The sequence below is a fragment of the Globicephala melas genome, chromosome 19 (genome assembly GCF_963455315.2).
Source record: "Globicephala melas chromosome 19, mGloMel1.2, whole genome shotgun sequence".
Classification (NCBI taxonomy): Eukaryota; Metazoa; Chordata; class Mammalia; order Artiodactyla; family Delphinidae; genus Globicephala; species Globicephala melas.
In genome coordinates, this window is record NC_083332.1 from 44,752,184 (window position 1) to 44,767,260 (window position 15,077).

The 15,077-nt window shown below is 46.5% G+C and overlaps 1 protein-coding gene across 7 annotated transcripts in view; it reads left to right on the forward strand.

The window, feature by feature from the left end:
• Positions 1–15,077, forward strand: part of ZFP90 (ZFP90 zinc finger protein) — a 152,896-nt gene that overhangs the window by 119,272 nt on the left and 18,547 nt on the right. For 2 of the 7 annotated variants that reach the window (XM_070044316.1, XM_060289524.1), the window contains 2 exons: positions 9,720–10,173; positions 10,499–10,565. In XM_070044316.1, coding sequence (XP_069900417.1) covers positions 10,034–10,173; positions 10,499–10,565 — 207 coding nt within the window. In that variant the 5' untranslated portion in view covers positions 9,720–10,033. Of the gene's footprint in view, positions 1–9,648; positions 9,673–9,719; positions 10,224–10,289; positions 10,335–10,498; positions 10,566–15,077 lie in introns of those variants that run through there. The other 5 variants (XM_070044315.1, XM_060289525.1, XM_030863553.2 and 2 more) reach the window with 5 other exon arrangements.

The following is a 15,077-nucleotide window of genomic DNA, read 5'->3' on the forward strand; positions in this document are numbered from 1 at the left end:
TTCTCTGCCCTCCTTCTCTATCCTGTTCTTCGCTCATTTTTTCTACTTTCTGATCTCTAAGCAAAGCCCCTTGTTTGGCTGCAAGAGCCCTCAGATGCCATTTGCATCTTGGAAGGCCCAATGGGATAAATCTCCCCACACAACCAACCATATCCCAAGGTCATTGAACATCCTGGTCTCAGGGGGTACAGAGGTATCTGGGGAGAGCCTTCCTTGAGTAGACATTTTTCATGATTCCAAACCCATGAGGGGAGCCTGGGATCAAACAGACTAGGCCACAGGGTCAGGGCAAAGATGGGTTGCTAGGGTGCTCCTAGGGCCCATCCCATCAACTGACAAATGAGGAGACTTAATAAACAAGGAGGCAAGCGACTGGCCTGAGGAGAACCTGTCTGGGAGAGCCAGATGGCTGAGCCAGGAGCCAAAGTGAGGTCTCCTGACCCCTGGCCCTTGTTACTTGCAGGGACTACATTGTCCCTGAGGTAACATCACTTGATTCTGGCCTGAGTCACCACAGCAGAGATGAACCAAGAGTCTGTGGGTCCCTTCAGCTTGGCTCGGGGTGGCTGGAGACCACCAGGGAGGTTTTGTGAGGCAATCTGGAGCAGCAGGGGCTCAGAAAATTTGAGCTGTAGGTGCTCAGTGAACTTTTGTTGAATTTAAAACAGTTTGGGGGCTTGTGGAGGCTTCAAGCTTGACTTGAGGGTGGGCTGGCAGGGTCAGTAATGGTCAAGAAACTGACCAAGATCAAACCTTATCAGATGTCACCATGGGGTGTCTGTGACAAGGCCCCAGATGCTCACAACTCACTATGTGTGTCTGGGGGACTGAGTGTCCAGTTTTTCCCTTTTCTACCTTCCCTACCCTGTATGTCTGAGGGAAGAACTTTCATTAGATTGCACCAGAGACTAACTGGTACATCCATACAATATAATAGTACTCAGCAATAAAAAGAAATCAACTATTAATACACACAACAACTTAGATGGACTTCAAGGGCATTATTCTGAGTGGAAAAATAGGCCAATCTCAAAAGGTCACATACTCTATTATTCCATTTATATAACATTCTAGAAATTACAAAAGTATAGAGATGGAGAACAGACCAGTGGTTGTCATGGATTAGAGAAGGGAGCGAGGCAGGTATCACTATGACAGCACAGGGAGTTCTTTTGTGGTGATGGTAGCTTTGTGTCTTGAATGTGGTGATGGTTGTATTATTCTATACAAATGATAAAGTGCCATAGAATTATACACTTAGGACATTAAAAAATACATGCAAAATAGGTAAAATCTAAGTAAGGTTTGTAGACTAGTTAATTGTATTGTGCCAATATCACTTCTCTGGTTTTGATAATGTGTTATAGTTACATAAAATGCCATTATGGGGGCAGCTGGATACTGGGTACATGGAACCTCTCTGTACTACTTTTTGTACGTTCTTGTGAGTCTATAATTACCTCAAAATAAGAATTTTAATAAAAACTGTACTAGTGAGTAGCTTTATTCTGTTTTGAATGTTTTGAGTTTGGAGGTGGTTAGCGTAATGTATCATCTAGGACTCTAGTTACAAGAGTCAGAGAAGCCATTTTAAACTGGCATAGGACAAAAAGGACATTATTGGTGCATGTGATCAAACTATGGAACAGCGGGGATAGAGCTGCACACACGTCCAGCTAATGTAGGAATCACACAGACAAAATTCTCTTTCTTGTTTTCTCTCTCATTCCCCTTTCCCATCCCCTTCTCCCATCCCCCATCTCCCATCCCTTCATAGAAGAGGGAGAAGAACTTCTCTCAAAGAAAGGGGATGCTGTTACTGAGATATGAGGGAAGGGATGTTGGGCAGAGGGGGAGAAAAGATGTCCATTACAGCATGTTAAATGGGGTAACATTTTAAAAATTTATTCATTTATTTATTCAGGCTTCACCAGGCCTTAATTGTGGCATATGGGCTTCTTAGTTGCAGCATGCGGACTCTTAGTTACGGCATGCATGCGGGATCTAGTTCCCCCACCAGGGATCGAACCCGGGCCCCCTGCATTGGGAGTGCAGAGTCTTACCCACTGGACCACCAGGGGAGTCCCTAGCATATTAATGAAAACAGCCCCTGAATCTATTAGAAATAAGGAAACAACTTGGTGGTACAGTTCAAAGTGCCAGTGTGGTGGCCTGCATGCACAGTGATCATCAGGTGAGTCTCAGTGCCAGCCAGGCTCTGGCCTGAAGACTAGTGGGTGGGTGGTCCACAGAGGGGCATGAGCTCTGGGGAAAAGCTGTGCTGAGCCTACAGTGTTAGAGGCAGGCAGAAGAACCCATTGGAGGGCCCTTGGAACAGGATCACCAGGAACTCAACTGTAACATAGGAGGATATATGCACAGAGTCAAGAGCATGCCTGAGACAAGAGGCCACTTGAATCCAGGATCTGACACTTGGTAGCTGAGTGACCTTGGCAAGTTTCTTAAATTCTCTGAACCTGTTTCCTCACATGTAAAATTGGGATGAGAATACTTCATAGGTTGTTAAATTCAGTTGATATAGTGTATGTAAAGCACCTAGCCAGGTGAAAACTGCCAGGATCTGAGTTATTGTTATGCCGATAACTTTACAGCAGTAGAGGGTCGTAGTGGCAGGCAGGTGGCGCTCGAGCCCAGCGCTCTGCCGAAGGACGCCCTGGAAGCTCCAAATTGAAGCAGGTGCTTTGGTCATATTTGAAGAGGAGGACCCGAGCGCTGAGACTCGCTTCCCCAGAGTCCCACCTGAAGCTTAGCCAAAGATCTCTTAATGGAGGGCTGAAGCTACGCAACCCCCACTCAGCGCCCCGTCTTGTCCTCCTGGCTCGAGTGTGCCCAGAAGACAGGCGACCCGAGTTCCTTGTTGCTCCGGGAATCGCTGGTTCTTTGGCTTAACAGGGTCGGATTTGAGCGAGCTACTTTCGCCGGGTCCCGTCTCCCCTCACGAGGAGTTTTCGTGGAACCCAGCGGGTGGAACATTTTAACGAACGTTTTAAAGTGACTGGAACTTGGATATTCTTGTGTTATGGGAGAGGACCCAGCCAGAAACCTGGACCCATGGCGGGCCGAGTGAGGAGCTGAAAGTCAAGTCCAAGTGGGCATTAAAAGACAGAGCAGGTAACATGGAAAACATTTAGCCTTTGCCCTGCTAAAGACAAAGTTCTGCTGAGTCTCGCATCTTCTGCTCCCCAAACAGAGGGGCAGCCTCCCGCCCACCAGCTTGCGGGGTGTGAAGAGGCTTTGGGGTACCACTAGGGTACCTGGAGGCCCCCGCTGATCTCCCTGGCCCGGCCCGCGTGCCGGGAACCTGGACTGGACCTTCAAGTCTGTCTTTTCAGCAGTAGGACTGCGGGTGTGGAGCAGATGCTGAGGCGGTTGTCATGGAGACAGGAGGGCGCGGAGAAGAATGTGGTTCTTGATTGGCTGGGAGGCTTGTTAGGGCCAGCGGGCGCTGTGGTCAACCCGAAAGTGCAGACCTGCTTGAGGAAACTGGCCACTCGGATGTCTGCGCTTTGCGGCCAGTCCACAACCGCCCCCTGACCTTCAGCAGCAGAGCCTGGCAGCGTAGGGCCGCGCTTCCCCTGAGAGGTGCCCCGACTCTTCCATCCAGAGGGCTGACCTCCAGATGAAGGAAGGGGACTGCGCCTGGGACCCAGGAACGGCGTCCAGAGCTGTATGAGGCTGCTCTTGGACTCCCCGCGGACCATCCCCCCATTCCTCAGCGGGTTCGGCTTCCTCCCCAGGGCTCAGAGCCCGGTGGGACCTCCGGAGCGGCAGTCAGCTGACAGGCACCAGTTACGTCGCCCATCTGTGGTGCACCCAAACCTTAGGTGAGCTGGTTCAGGAGGAGGGTTAGGGGTGGCTCTGGTTCGGTGCGGCATTTCAGAACTGTGAGGAGGAGCCAGTGATTCCTCCCAAGTGTGTTCATCCTTCTGTTAATCTGTCTATGCAGAAATCCAAGCTAACCACCAGAGCGGTGTGAATCAAGGGGCTTTGCCCCCAAAATCTCCAGTTGGTCCCTTCTCAGGTTTTATAAATGATCCTTGAAATGGACAATTGGAAATTTTAAAATCTTAGGTTAAAAATGAATAAACGTATCTTTGCACCATTTTGCTATTCTACTGCTCTTGAGTGCTGAAGGCATACGCACACTCAGCTCCAGCCCAGCTCGGGTCTCCCTCCTATTTCTCAGAGATCCCTTCTGAGCCCTGGACCTTGTGATGAGTGACATCTCTATACACACCTCATTCCTTCAAAGGTAATCTGTCTTTTCTCTCACTACTTTTAAGATCTTCTTTGGTGTTTTTCGGTTTCACTATGATATGTCTAAGCATATATTTCTTTTTATTTATCTGGCTTGGGATGTTGGTATTCCAGAATCTGTAGGTTTGTATCTTTCATCAGTTCAGAAAATTCTCATCCTTTATCTTTTCAAATATTACCTCAGTCCCCTTCTTTTCTTCTTCTGGAACACAGTTAGATATATTATAACTCTCTGCTTTTTTCATCTTTTCCTTCTCTTTGTCCTTTTGTGGATAATTTCCTGAGGTCTAGCTTCTGTTCACTGTTCACTGGTTTTCTCTCCAGCTATGCCTAATCTGCTGTTAACTCTGTGTGTGAAGTTTTAAATTTAACTTACTGGGACTTCCCTGGTGGCGCAGTGGTTAAGAATCCACCTGCCAATGCAAGGGACACAGGTTTGAGCCCTGGTCTGGGAGGATCCCACATGCCGCATAGCAACTAAGCCCATGCGTCACAACTAGTGAGCCTGTGCTTTAGAGCCCGCAAGCCACAACTACTGAGACCGCATGCCACAGCTACTGAAGCCCGCACGCCTAGAGCCCGTGCTCTGCAACAAAAGAAGCCACTGCAATGAGATGCCCACACACCGCAACGAATAGCCCCTGCTCACCGCAACTAGAGAAAGCCCATGAGCAGCAACGAAGACCCAACGCAGCCAAAAATTAATTTAAAAAATAAATTTAACTTACTGTAGTTTTTCATTTATAAAAATTCTACTTGATTCTTATTCAGTTCTGTTTCATAATATTTTAACAATCTTGATCTCTACTCATATACTCAACCCCTATTTGAGTTTATTAAAATAATTTTTGAAATGTATTAGATGTATTATAGTAAATTCTGTGTTTGAGAATTCCCTCTATTTGATGTTGTTACAAATCTGATTATACAGTTTTTTCCTACTGTCTGTCATTCGTGGTTCCCTGTTTTCTATATATGTTTCGTGATTCAAGACTGTGAACACATATTTCTTAGGAAGGTAGTTTCCTCCAAGCAGGATTTGTGTTTGCTTCTGCCAGATGCCTGGAAACACCATTAACCTGGGACCAATATTAACTAAAATTTTAGCTTGCAGTTTTTTAGAGCACCCAGGGACTGTGAATTCAGGTTGCAAATCCACATGGGAACCAGCTTGTGGTTAGAAATTCTCAGGGGAAACATTTTCTACCTCTTCCACTCATTGCCAAGGTTTGAAACAGGCAATTTACCTTGCAGTCTCCACCAGGAGGGTGTTCACCCTTGGAGTCCCAATTTGAATTGGGGTGTGTGTGTGTGTGTATGTGTCTCCTATTAGATATCCTACTTTGGGTGGGATTTGAGTTTCATCACCTGGCCCCTGTGCTTACAGGACCATGAAAAATAAAGCTCAAGTTTGCTTCATTTGGCAAATGATTTCCAGGTGAGAACTAGTTTTCAGTGATCTGTCTACCACTCTATCAGTTTTGCTTCATTTTTGGCTCTGTGTATTCCTCACCAATTTTCTAACTCATCAATCCATTTAAAAAGATTTTTAAAATATTTCATCCAGCATTAAAGTTATGAAGTCACACTGGCAGAAATGGGGGGTGCATTTGTGAGTTCTTTAGAGGAAACCCACCAATACCAGACTTGGGAGATCTGGCTCTGCTTCAACCTCTTCTAACCTCCTCAGCTTCGTCTCATACCCATGTAATTACACAGCCTCTAACTGTGGTGAGCTGCACCCATCCCCCACCTCCCCTGGGGGCTAAAGCCCAGTCGTTTTCCACTGCATCCACTTACTACACAAATAATGAAAATTCAGGCTACTCTTCTTACACTCAGCCTGTTCTTTAACTCCCCTTTCCCTTGCTTTGGGGAGGCCTTGGGGTAGTTTATAAACCCTCCTCTTCTTCTGGGTGCTCTCTGTTTTCTTTCTCACACTTATCTTGGTGTGAGGGTAGAACCTCGCATTCTCCACTAGGCGGAGGGCTTGCTATTCTGAAGAATTCTTCCTTTTCTTTCCCATCCTAGTCTCCTTATACAGCCTGGGAAAGAGGGGTGGTGTTGAGGCAATGGTTAATAGAAGCAGGGCAAATTTAGAACACGGTCTGCTTCTGTAAGACCTGAGGGTGTCTAGCCCCAAATTTTTTGTCTTTTTCTTCCAGTTGTATTGAGAAATAATTGACATACAGCACAGTATAAGTTTAAGGTATACAGCGTAATATTTGGACTTACATCATGAAATGATCATCACAATAAGTTTAGTGAACATCTGTCATCTCATATAGATGCAAAATGAAAGAATAGAAATAAGATTTTATGATGAGAACTCAGGATTTACTCTCTTAACAACTTTCATATACAACATACAGCTGTGTTCATTATACGGCTCATTGTTGTACATTACATCCCTAGTACTTACTTATAACTGGAAGTTTGTATCTTTTTGACTGTCTTCATCCAATTCCTCTCCCCCTACCCCCTGCCTCTGGTAACTACAAATATGATCTCTTTTTCTGAGTTTGTTTGTATGTTTTTTATTCGGTTTTGAAGTATAATTGACCTACAACACTATGTTAGTTCCTCTTATACAACATAGTGATTTTTTTCTATACATTTCAAATGATCGCCACATAAATCTAGTTACATCACCCCAAAGATATTACTTTGTTATTGACTATATTCCCCACACTGTACATTTTATACCTGTGGCTCATTTATTTTGGGACTGGAAGTTTGTACCTCTTAATCTTCCTCACCTATTCTTCCCCCCTCCCCTTCTCCTCTGGTAACCACCTGTTTGTTCTCTGTATCTATAACTCTGTTTCTGTTTTATGTTTGTTCATTTGTTTTGTTTTTAAGATTCCACATGCAAGTGATATCATACAGTATTTGTCTTTCTCTGACTTATTTCACTTAGCATAGTACCCTCTAGGTCCATCGATGTTGTCAAAAATGGTAAGATTTCATTCTTTTTTATGGCTAATATTCTATTGTATATATACCACATTTTTATCCATTCATCTGTTGATGGGCACTTAGGTTGCTTCCATATCTTGGCCATTGTAGATAATGCTGCAATGAACATAAGGGTACAAATATCTTTTCTAATTAGTGTTTTTTGTTTTCCTTGGATAAATACCCAGGAGTGAAATTGCTGGATCATGGTAGTTCTATTTTTAATTTTTTGAAAAATCTCCAACTGTTTTTCATAGTGGCTGCAGCACTTTACATTCCTACCAACAGTGCATGAGGGTTCCCTTTTCTCAGTGTCCTCACTAACAGTTGTCATTTGTCTTTTTTATAATAGCCATTCTCACAGCTGTGAGGTGATACCTCATTGTGGTTTTGATGTTCATTTCCTTGATGATTAGTGATGTTGAGCATCACTCATTTTCAACAGACAGCATTTTCATGTGTCTGTTGGCCATCTGTATGTCTTCTTTGGAAAAATGTCTATTCAGATCCTCTGCCCATTTTTAAAATTTGGTTGTTTGGTTTTTTGATGTTGAATTGTACGAGTTCTCTGTATATTTTGGATACTAACCTCTTATTGGATATATCATTTACAAGTATCTTCTCCCATTCAGTAGGTGGTCTTTTTATTTTATTGATATTTCCTGCACTGGGCAAAAGCTTTTTAGTTTGATGTAGCCCCATTTATTTATTTTTGCTTTACTCTCCCTTGCCTGGGGAGACATATCCAAAAAATATATGTTACTAGAACCTATGTCAAAGAGAGTACTGCCTATGTTTTCTTCTAGAAGTTTTACGATTTCAGGTTTTACATTTAAGCCTTTAATCCATTTTGAATTTATTTTTGTGCATGGTGTGAGAGATTATCTGGTTTGACTCTTTTGCATGTAGCTGTCCAGTTTTCCCAACACTATTTATCAAACAGGCTGTCTTTTCCCCATTTTATATTCTTGTTTCCTTTGTCATAAATTAATCGCCCATATAAGTGAGGGTTCATTTCTGGGCTCTCTGTTCTGTTCCATTGATGTATGTGTCTGTTTTTGTGCCAATACTGTTTTGATGACTGTAGCTTGAAATCAGGGGGAGTGTGATACCTCCAGCTCTGCTCTTCTTTCTCAAGATTGTTTTGGCTATTTGGGGTCTTTTGTATTTCCATACAAATTTTAGAATTATTTTTTCTAGTTCTGTGAAAAACGCCATTTTGTCTCTCTTTTGAACGCAGAAGAATTTAATCTCAGCTCTGAGTCCTGGTTTCCAATTCTGGGACAACAGGGAAATTTTCTCTTATCCCCTCATAGTAGTAAATGACCCATTGCTCCTGCTAACCCAGTGGTTCCCATCACATTCAAAGTAAAATCCACACTCCTTATCACAGCCTCTAAAAACCTTTGCTCCATCAAACCCCAGCCTACCTGTCCTACCTCTATGTCACTTACTCTCCCTCCCCCTCACTCTGCTACAGCTACATTAGGCATCAGTTTCTAAAACACATCGTTTGTTTCCACCGCGGGGCTTTGGCACCCTCAGTTCCTTCAGCCTGGAATTCTTTTCTCCCTCATGTTCCAGCAGTTGCCTCATTAGGTCTCAGTCTACTGAGTTCCTGCTTCAGAGAGGCCTCCTTAGACCACTCATTCATATTTCTGAATGATGCCTTCTGTTTGTTCCACAGCATCATATTCAGGCGGCAGTGGTGGAAAGCATTATTTTTTTTTAATGTCCATCCTTTTGATAAAGCATGTAACAAAAAGAACATTTACTTGCAATCATTTTCTACCATGTGAATATGTGATACTCTAATGTTAAAAAATCAAGTGTAAGTCTAGGAAGTTTTTAGACTATTTGTGATATATAAAACGTAGTTATAGAGCTTCCCTGGTGGCGCAGTGGTTGAGAGTCCGCCTGCCAATGCAGGGGACGCGGGCTCGTGCCCCGATCTGGGAGGATCCCACATGCCACGGAGTGGCTGGGCCCGTGAGCCATGGCCGCTGAGCCTGCGCGTCCGGAGCCTGTGCTCCGTAACGGGAGAGACCACGACAGTGAGAGGCCCGCGTACCGCAAAAAAACAAACAAACCCATAATTATATAAATCTAATTCTTTGAGTTGAAATTTCCATCATTTATTTATTTCCCCAAGTACAAAATCCTGAGCAATAGGATACCAAGTAATGAAATAACATGGCAGTGGCACAGTTTGCTTTTGAATACTGTTCGGGAGGCTACGGATTCATCTGAAGGTTTTTTGTTTTTTTCTTTCTGTAGTATCAACTATTTCATCAAGTATCTTGGCCGTAATATTCTATATATGTGGTCTGGGGAGTCAGTGTCCAAACCTTTGGTAGTGACCCACGGATGAAGACGGCATAGAAGAGGCAACGTTGCCCCACTCCCTTCACTGTCTTATTCCTACAGCTGAAGTCAGTACGTGAAATTATCTTGTTGATATGTTTACGGTTTTTTTTTGTCAGCCTCGTCTACAGGAGTGCATACTCGCTCCCAGAAAGCAGGATCTTTCCTGCCCGATCTACCGCAGTATCCCGCCTCTAGCAACACGCCCCTGGCACAGAGAAGACGCTCAGTGACTGTTACTGGAATAAGCGGACGCAGGAGTACTCAAGCCCCACCCTCCGACCCGTTGGGCCCGGATAGCGGTCCCCACTGGGGCGCCTCGGAAAGCTAAGCGTCCTACCAGGCAGCCTCCGTGGGACCCATGCGCGGTGGCCGCTGGGAAGTGTACTAGCGCGCCCGCCGCGACCCGGCGGTTACGGGAGAAAGGCTCCGCATGCGCAGGCGCACTTCCGGCTTTGCCCCGCCGCTGCAGCCATTGTCCGGCCCAGGTGCGGCGAAGGCCGCCCCTCGGACTTCAGAGTTGCAGAGGACTGAACCGGCACCGGGGACTGGAGGAGCCGGCCCGAGCCCTGGGTGGGCCTGAGGTCTCGAAATCCGTAGTCCCCAGGAGACGGTGATTCCGAGTGCGCGGGTTGGGGCGGCACCTCCCACGGGCTTTGCGCGTGTGCGTTCGGCCGCGCCCACCATCCTGCGGGTGGGACTGGGCGTGGCCGGAGGAGGGTGTCTAGGAGGCGGTGAGCGTTTAGTTTTGGGGAGGCAGGCCCAGCCAGGGCCCGCGCACCGCCCCATCTCTCTACCCTGGAGAAGTGGCTGCGGGGCGGAGGCGGGCCGGGCCTGGCGGGGCGCGGGCTGGTTGGCAGTTACAGCTGGCTGAGGGGGCCCTCTCCTCTCTCCCCAGACCCTGTCTAGGAGCCGGGCCCGGCGACGCAGGAATGGCCCCAAGGCCTCCGACGGCCAGGCCGCAGGTGAGCAGCCCGTTCCTACCCCGGGGCGTATTTGGAGTAGTCATTGTTCACTGCTTGAGCGACCTTCCTTTCTGGCTTGCTTGCCCCCTCGGAGCCTCCTAGCCTTGCAAAACCAAGGTGTCCAGAGCTGGGGGGAAAGGGCTTCCCCAAAGGAGGGCTGGTAGGGAGGAGGGGGACCAGGGCGGGGTGGTCTTGTGGGAGGAGTTAAGAGTGGATGTATTAGGAAGCGTCAGTGTTGAGAATCCTGAGGGCCAAGCCAATTCCTTGAACTCTGTCCATTAGGAATCTAGAGGGTCGGGTGACAGAATAGAAAACTGTAGAGGGGCAAGTGACTGTGAGTGAAGGAGAGAGGAGCCCTAGCTTCTGACCCAGGGGCCATAGAGAGACCTTAAGGGACCAAAGAAGCCTGGTCTGAACTTGCCTAGGAAGAGCCTGGAGATGGGCTCTTCCCGGGCAAGGAGGAAAACAACAAGGGAGGACGTGTCCCGTAGCTTTACATGTTTTTTTCTGCTTTAACAGAGGTATAATAATGCACGTCCCCAGATGTCCGGCCTTCAACTTAATTAACATAACGCTGATTTGTGAACCCATTTATTCTTGTGAGACAGGAGGCGTTTTCTAGAAGCATCACAACTCTGAGCTTACCCATTGATTTACAGACTCTTATCAGTGAAAATATAACAAAGTTCAGATGGTATTTTAATCCACACTCTTTACAATTAAGGAAAAATCACAGATTCTAGTTGCTACGGTGTGAGACAAATCAGGTAAAAATACCAATGTTCTTTAAAAGCAGTTCACAGTAAATTAAACACAGCATATAATGCCTTTATATTTTTTTACTTCTTGTTATATGTTTTTGTTTTACAGGGGTGAGCTTTAAGGAGTAAGACAAGTAACAGTACTAGAACAAAACAGTTGTTTTGTTTGAGGAGAGCCAGAGCAAATCACTGTCATCAGCACCTTTCCGTATAAAGTGTTTCCTCAGTAGGTTTTGAGAATTCAGATGACTTAACTCACTTAACACCTCATAGGGGTGTTGATCATTTCCGCAGCGTGGGGGTGGGAGTTGCCTTTTGATATGAAAATGAATCTGTGTTCTGAACAGTGAACTTTAGGGACCTCTTTAAACTTCACTTTTAAAGCTGTGTTCCCAAAAGCACTCAGTTATATTCTCATGGAATGGCCTGACAGTGTTCACTTGGGTTACCTGACTTAGGCTGCAGATAATGACTGGGGATGGAGGACAGGACAGAACAGAACACTGGCCCTACAAATGGGGCTTTTCAGGCAGAAATTTCCCTTTGTCAGTGGTTCCCCTTCTCTGAGCCTGGCCCTCAGAGGAATGCAAAAGATGAGCAGTTGAGTCATGTGACTACTTATCCAGGAAGTTAATTTAGTGGGGGAGGACAGCCTCATGCAGAAGTATAGCACCAGAAAGGTGGTGTCAAGTGTTGCTGCAGAGATCCAGGGACTGCTGTGAGTGCAGAAGGGAGAGGAAATTCTGCCTGTGGGAAGAATCAGTGGAGATTTCACCTTTGAATAGGGGCAGGGTCTGAGCCGGTGAAAATGAAGGGTGTGGGGGTAGAGCTGATTGACTGTGGGTCAGGGGTTGGGAGGCAAGAAGATGAGGGGCCTATATCCGAAACCATTGTCCTGTGTGACAGTGGGTGTGGGCTGCAGGCACTGCGTAGATGAGAATACAAGGGCGTTTGGACTTTTTTCTCTTTGGCCTTGGTAATCCATTCATTCATTCATACATTCATTCAGCAGATAGTCATTGAACCCCTATGAAGTGTTAAGACACTTTTCTAGGTGGTTGGTATACATTAGTGGACAAAATTTATAATGGTCTTTGCTCTCTTGGAGCTTACATCTTAGAAGGAAGAGGCAAATAAGTAAGGAAATTGTATGATATCCTAGAAGGCATCAGTACCCTAGAAAAAAGATAAAAGGTAGGACTTCCCTGGTGGCACAGTGGTTGAGAGTCCGCCTGCTGATGCAGGGGACACGGATTCGTGCCCCGATCCGGGAAGATCCCATATGCTGCGGAGCGGCTAGGCCTGTGGGCCATGGCCGGTGAGTCTGCGCATCTGGAGCCTGTGCTCCGCGACGTGAGAGGCCTGCGTAACGCAAAAAAAAAAAAAAAAAAAAGATAAAAGGTAGAGAAGGATAAGGGGGATTGAGTAGGGAACTGGGGGCTTGTGGTAGCAGTGCTATTTATTTATTCATTCATTTATGTCTGCTGCGTTGGGTCTTCGTGGCTGCATGCAGGCTTTCTGTAGTTGTGGCAAGCGGGGGTTACTCTTCGTTGCGGTGCACGGGCTTCTCATTGCGGTGGCTTCTCTTGTTGTGGAGCATGGGCTCTAGGCATGCGGGCTTTCGTAGTTGCGGCGCCTGGGCTCTAGGGTACGTGGGCTTCAGTAGTTGCAGCACACGGGCTCAGTAGTTGTGGTGCACGGGCTTTGTTGCTCCACAGCATGTGGGATCTTCCTGGACCAGGGATCGAACCCATGTCCCCTGCATTGGCAGGCGTATTCGTAACCACTGGGCCACGAGGGAAGTCCAAGGAGTGCAGTTTAAATAGGGTGGTCAGGGTAAGCCTTATCCTTATTGAGATGATACCATCTGAGCAGACTTGAAGGAAGTGTGGGAGTTAACAACATTCAGGTCTGGGGGAGAGTGTTCTGGGTAGAGGGAACAGTGGGATGTGTGTCTGGTGTATTCAAGGAGCTGCAAGGACGCTTTTGTAGCTTGAGCCAATGATTTTGAGCAGGGAACTGTACAGTTTCTTAGTTTTACAGATGGCTGTGAATGATGTGCAGGAGCAAGAGTTTGAAAGTTGGGACTCCTGTGGTTGAGACCTTCTCCCAGGGCTTAGCTAACAAATACCTAAAGTGGTCTCACAGTGGGAGGGGAATGGGAGCAGAGATGGGCCGGGCAGAATACCCCCAAAATCCTTGGATTCTATGGATTGTTAGTAACTATAGCTGTGTAAACAACTATGCATTCTTTTTTTTTGTTATATGTGTACTATGTTTTTAGTTAGGATTTTTTTTTTAAGAAGATGTTGGGGGTAGGAGTTTATTAATTTATTTATATTTATTTTTCCTGTGTTGGGTCTTCATTTCTGTGCGAGGGCTTTCTCCAGCTGTGGCAAGCGGGGGCCACTCCTCATCGCAGTGCGCGGGCCTCTCACCATCATGGCCTCTCCTGTTGTGGAGCACAGGCTCCAGACGCGCAGGCTCAGTAGCTGTGGCTCACGGGCCCAGTTGCTCCGCGGCATGTGGGATCCTCCCAGACCAGGGCTCGAACCCGTGTCCCCTGCATTAGCAGGCAGACCCTCAACCACTGCGCCATCAGGGAAGCCCTTAGTTAGGATTTTGAAAAGGTGTTTACCATTCTTTTTTTTTTCTTTTTTTTTCTTTTTTTTTTTTTTTTTAACCATTCTTAAAGTTGAAGCCACCAGAAAAGTAAGAAATGGGGAAAGTTTTATAAGAAAAAGCTGCTTATGGAGACCAGGTTTCTTGGTGTTCTATCTTGAAGGGGAGGAAATGCAGAGGGACCAGGCCCTGGTCTCTATTGACTTCAGATCCCAAGAGAGCTCTGTGGTTCGGTCATCAGAATTGAACAGACCCAGCAAAAGCTGGCTCAGGTCACAAACTCAGATGAGATGCTCCAGGGAAACCAAGCCACTTGCTGAACCAGGTCAGGATGTTTGTGGCCAGGGATATTCAAGCTCCCTCCATACGGAGGTCCCCTTTCTTAACCTCTTCCTGAGCTGACTGGTGCTGGTCTTTAAGCTTCAGCTCAGACCCTCCTTCCCTTGGGTAAGGTCAAGTGCCTCTCTTGTGCATTCCTGTAGCACCTATGTACACTTGTCATAGTAGTGTCTCATGTCATATGGAGTGGTGTGCTTACCCATCCGTCTTGTACTGGGCTTTCTGCTCTTCTAGAGAAGGGCCACCTGACTCCTTTCATCCTTTGCTCCAAAGTACACACACAGTAAGTGGGTGTCACATGAGCGAACATTAATAACCACTTAGCCCCAGGCAGTGATTTTATACTTTCTGCATTTTCTGCTCGTCACATAGCAAAAATGTAATTTTTCCAGTTGCAGTAATGCTAATTTTCTGATAAAGCAATTGAATGAAACAGTGTGACTTTCGCTGTGCGCAGGCCTTCTCTAGTTGCAGCAAGCGGGGGCCACCCTTTGTTGCAGTGTGTGGCCTTCTCCTTGCAGTGGCTTCTCCTGTTGTAGAGCATGGGCTCCAGGCACATGGGCTTCAGAAGTTGTGGCATGTGGGCTCAGCAGTTGTGACTCACGGGCTGTAGAGTGCGGGCTTCAGTAGTTGTGGCACGTGGGCTCAGTAGTTGTGGCACGCGGGCTTATTTGCCCCATGGCATGTGGGATCTTAGTTCCCCAACCAGGGATCGAACCTGGGTCCCCTGCATTGGAAGGCAAACTCTTAACCTCTGGACCACCAGGGAAGTCCCCTCAATGACAACATT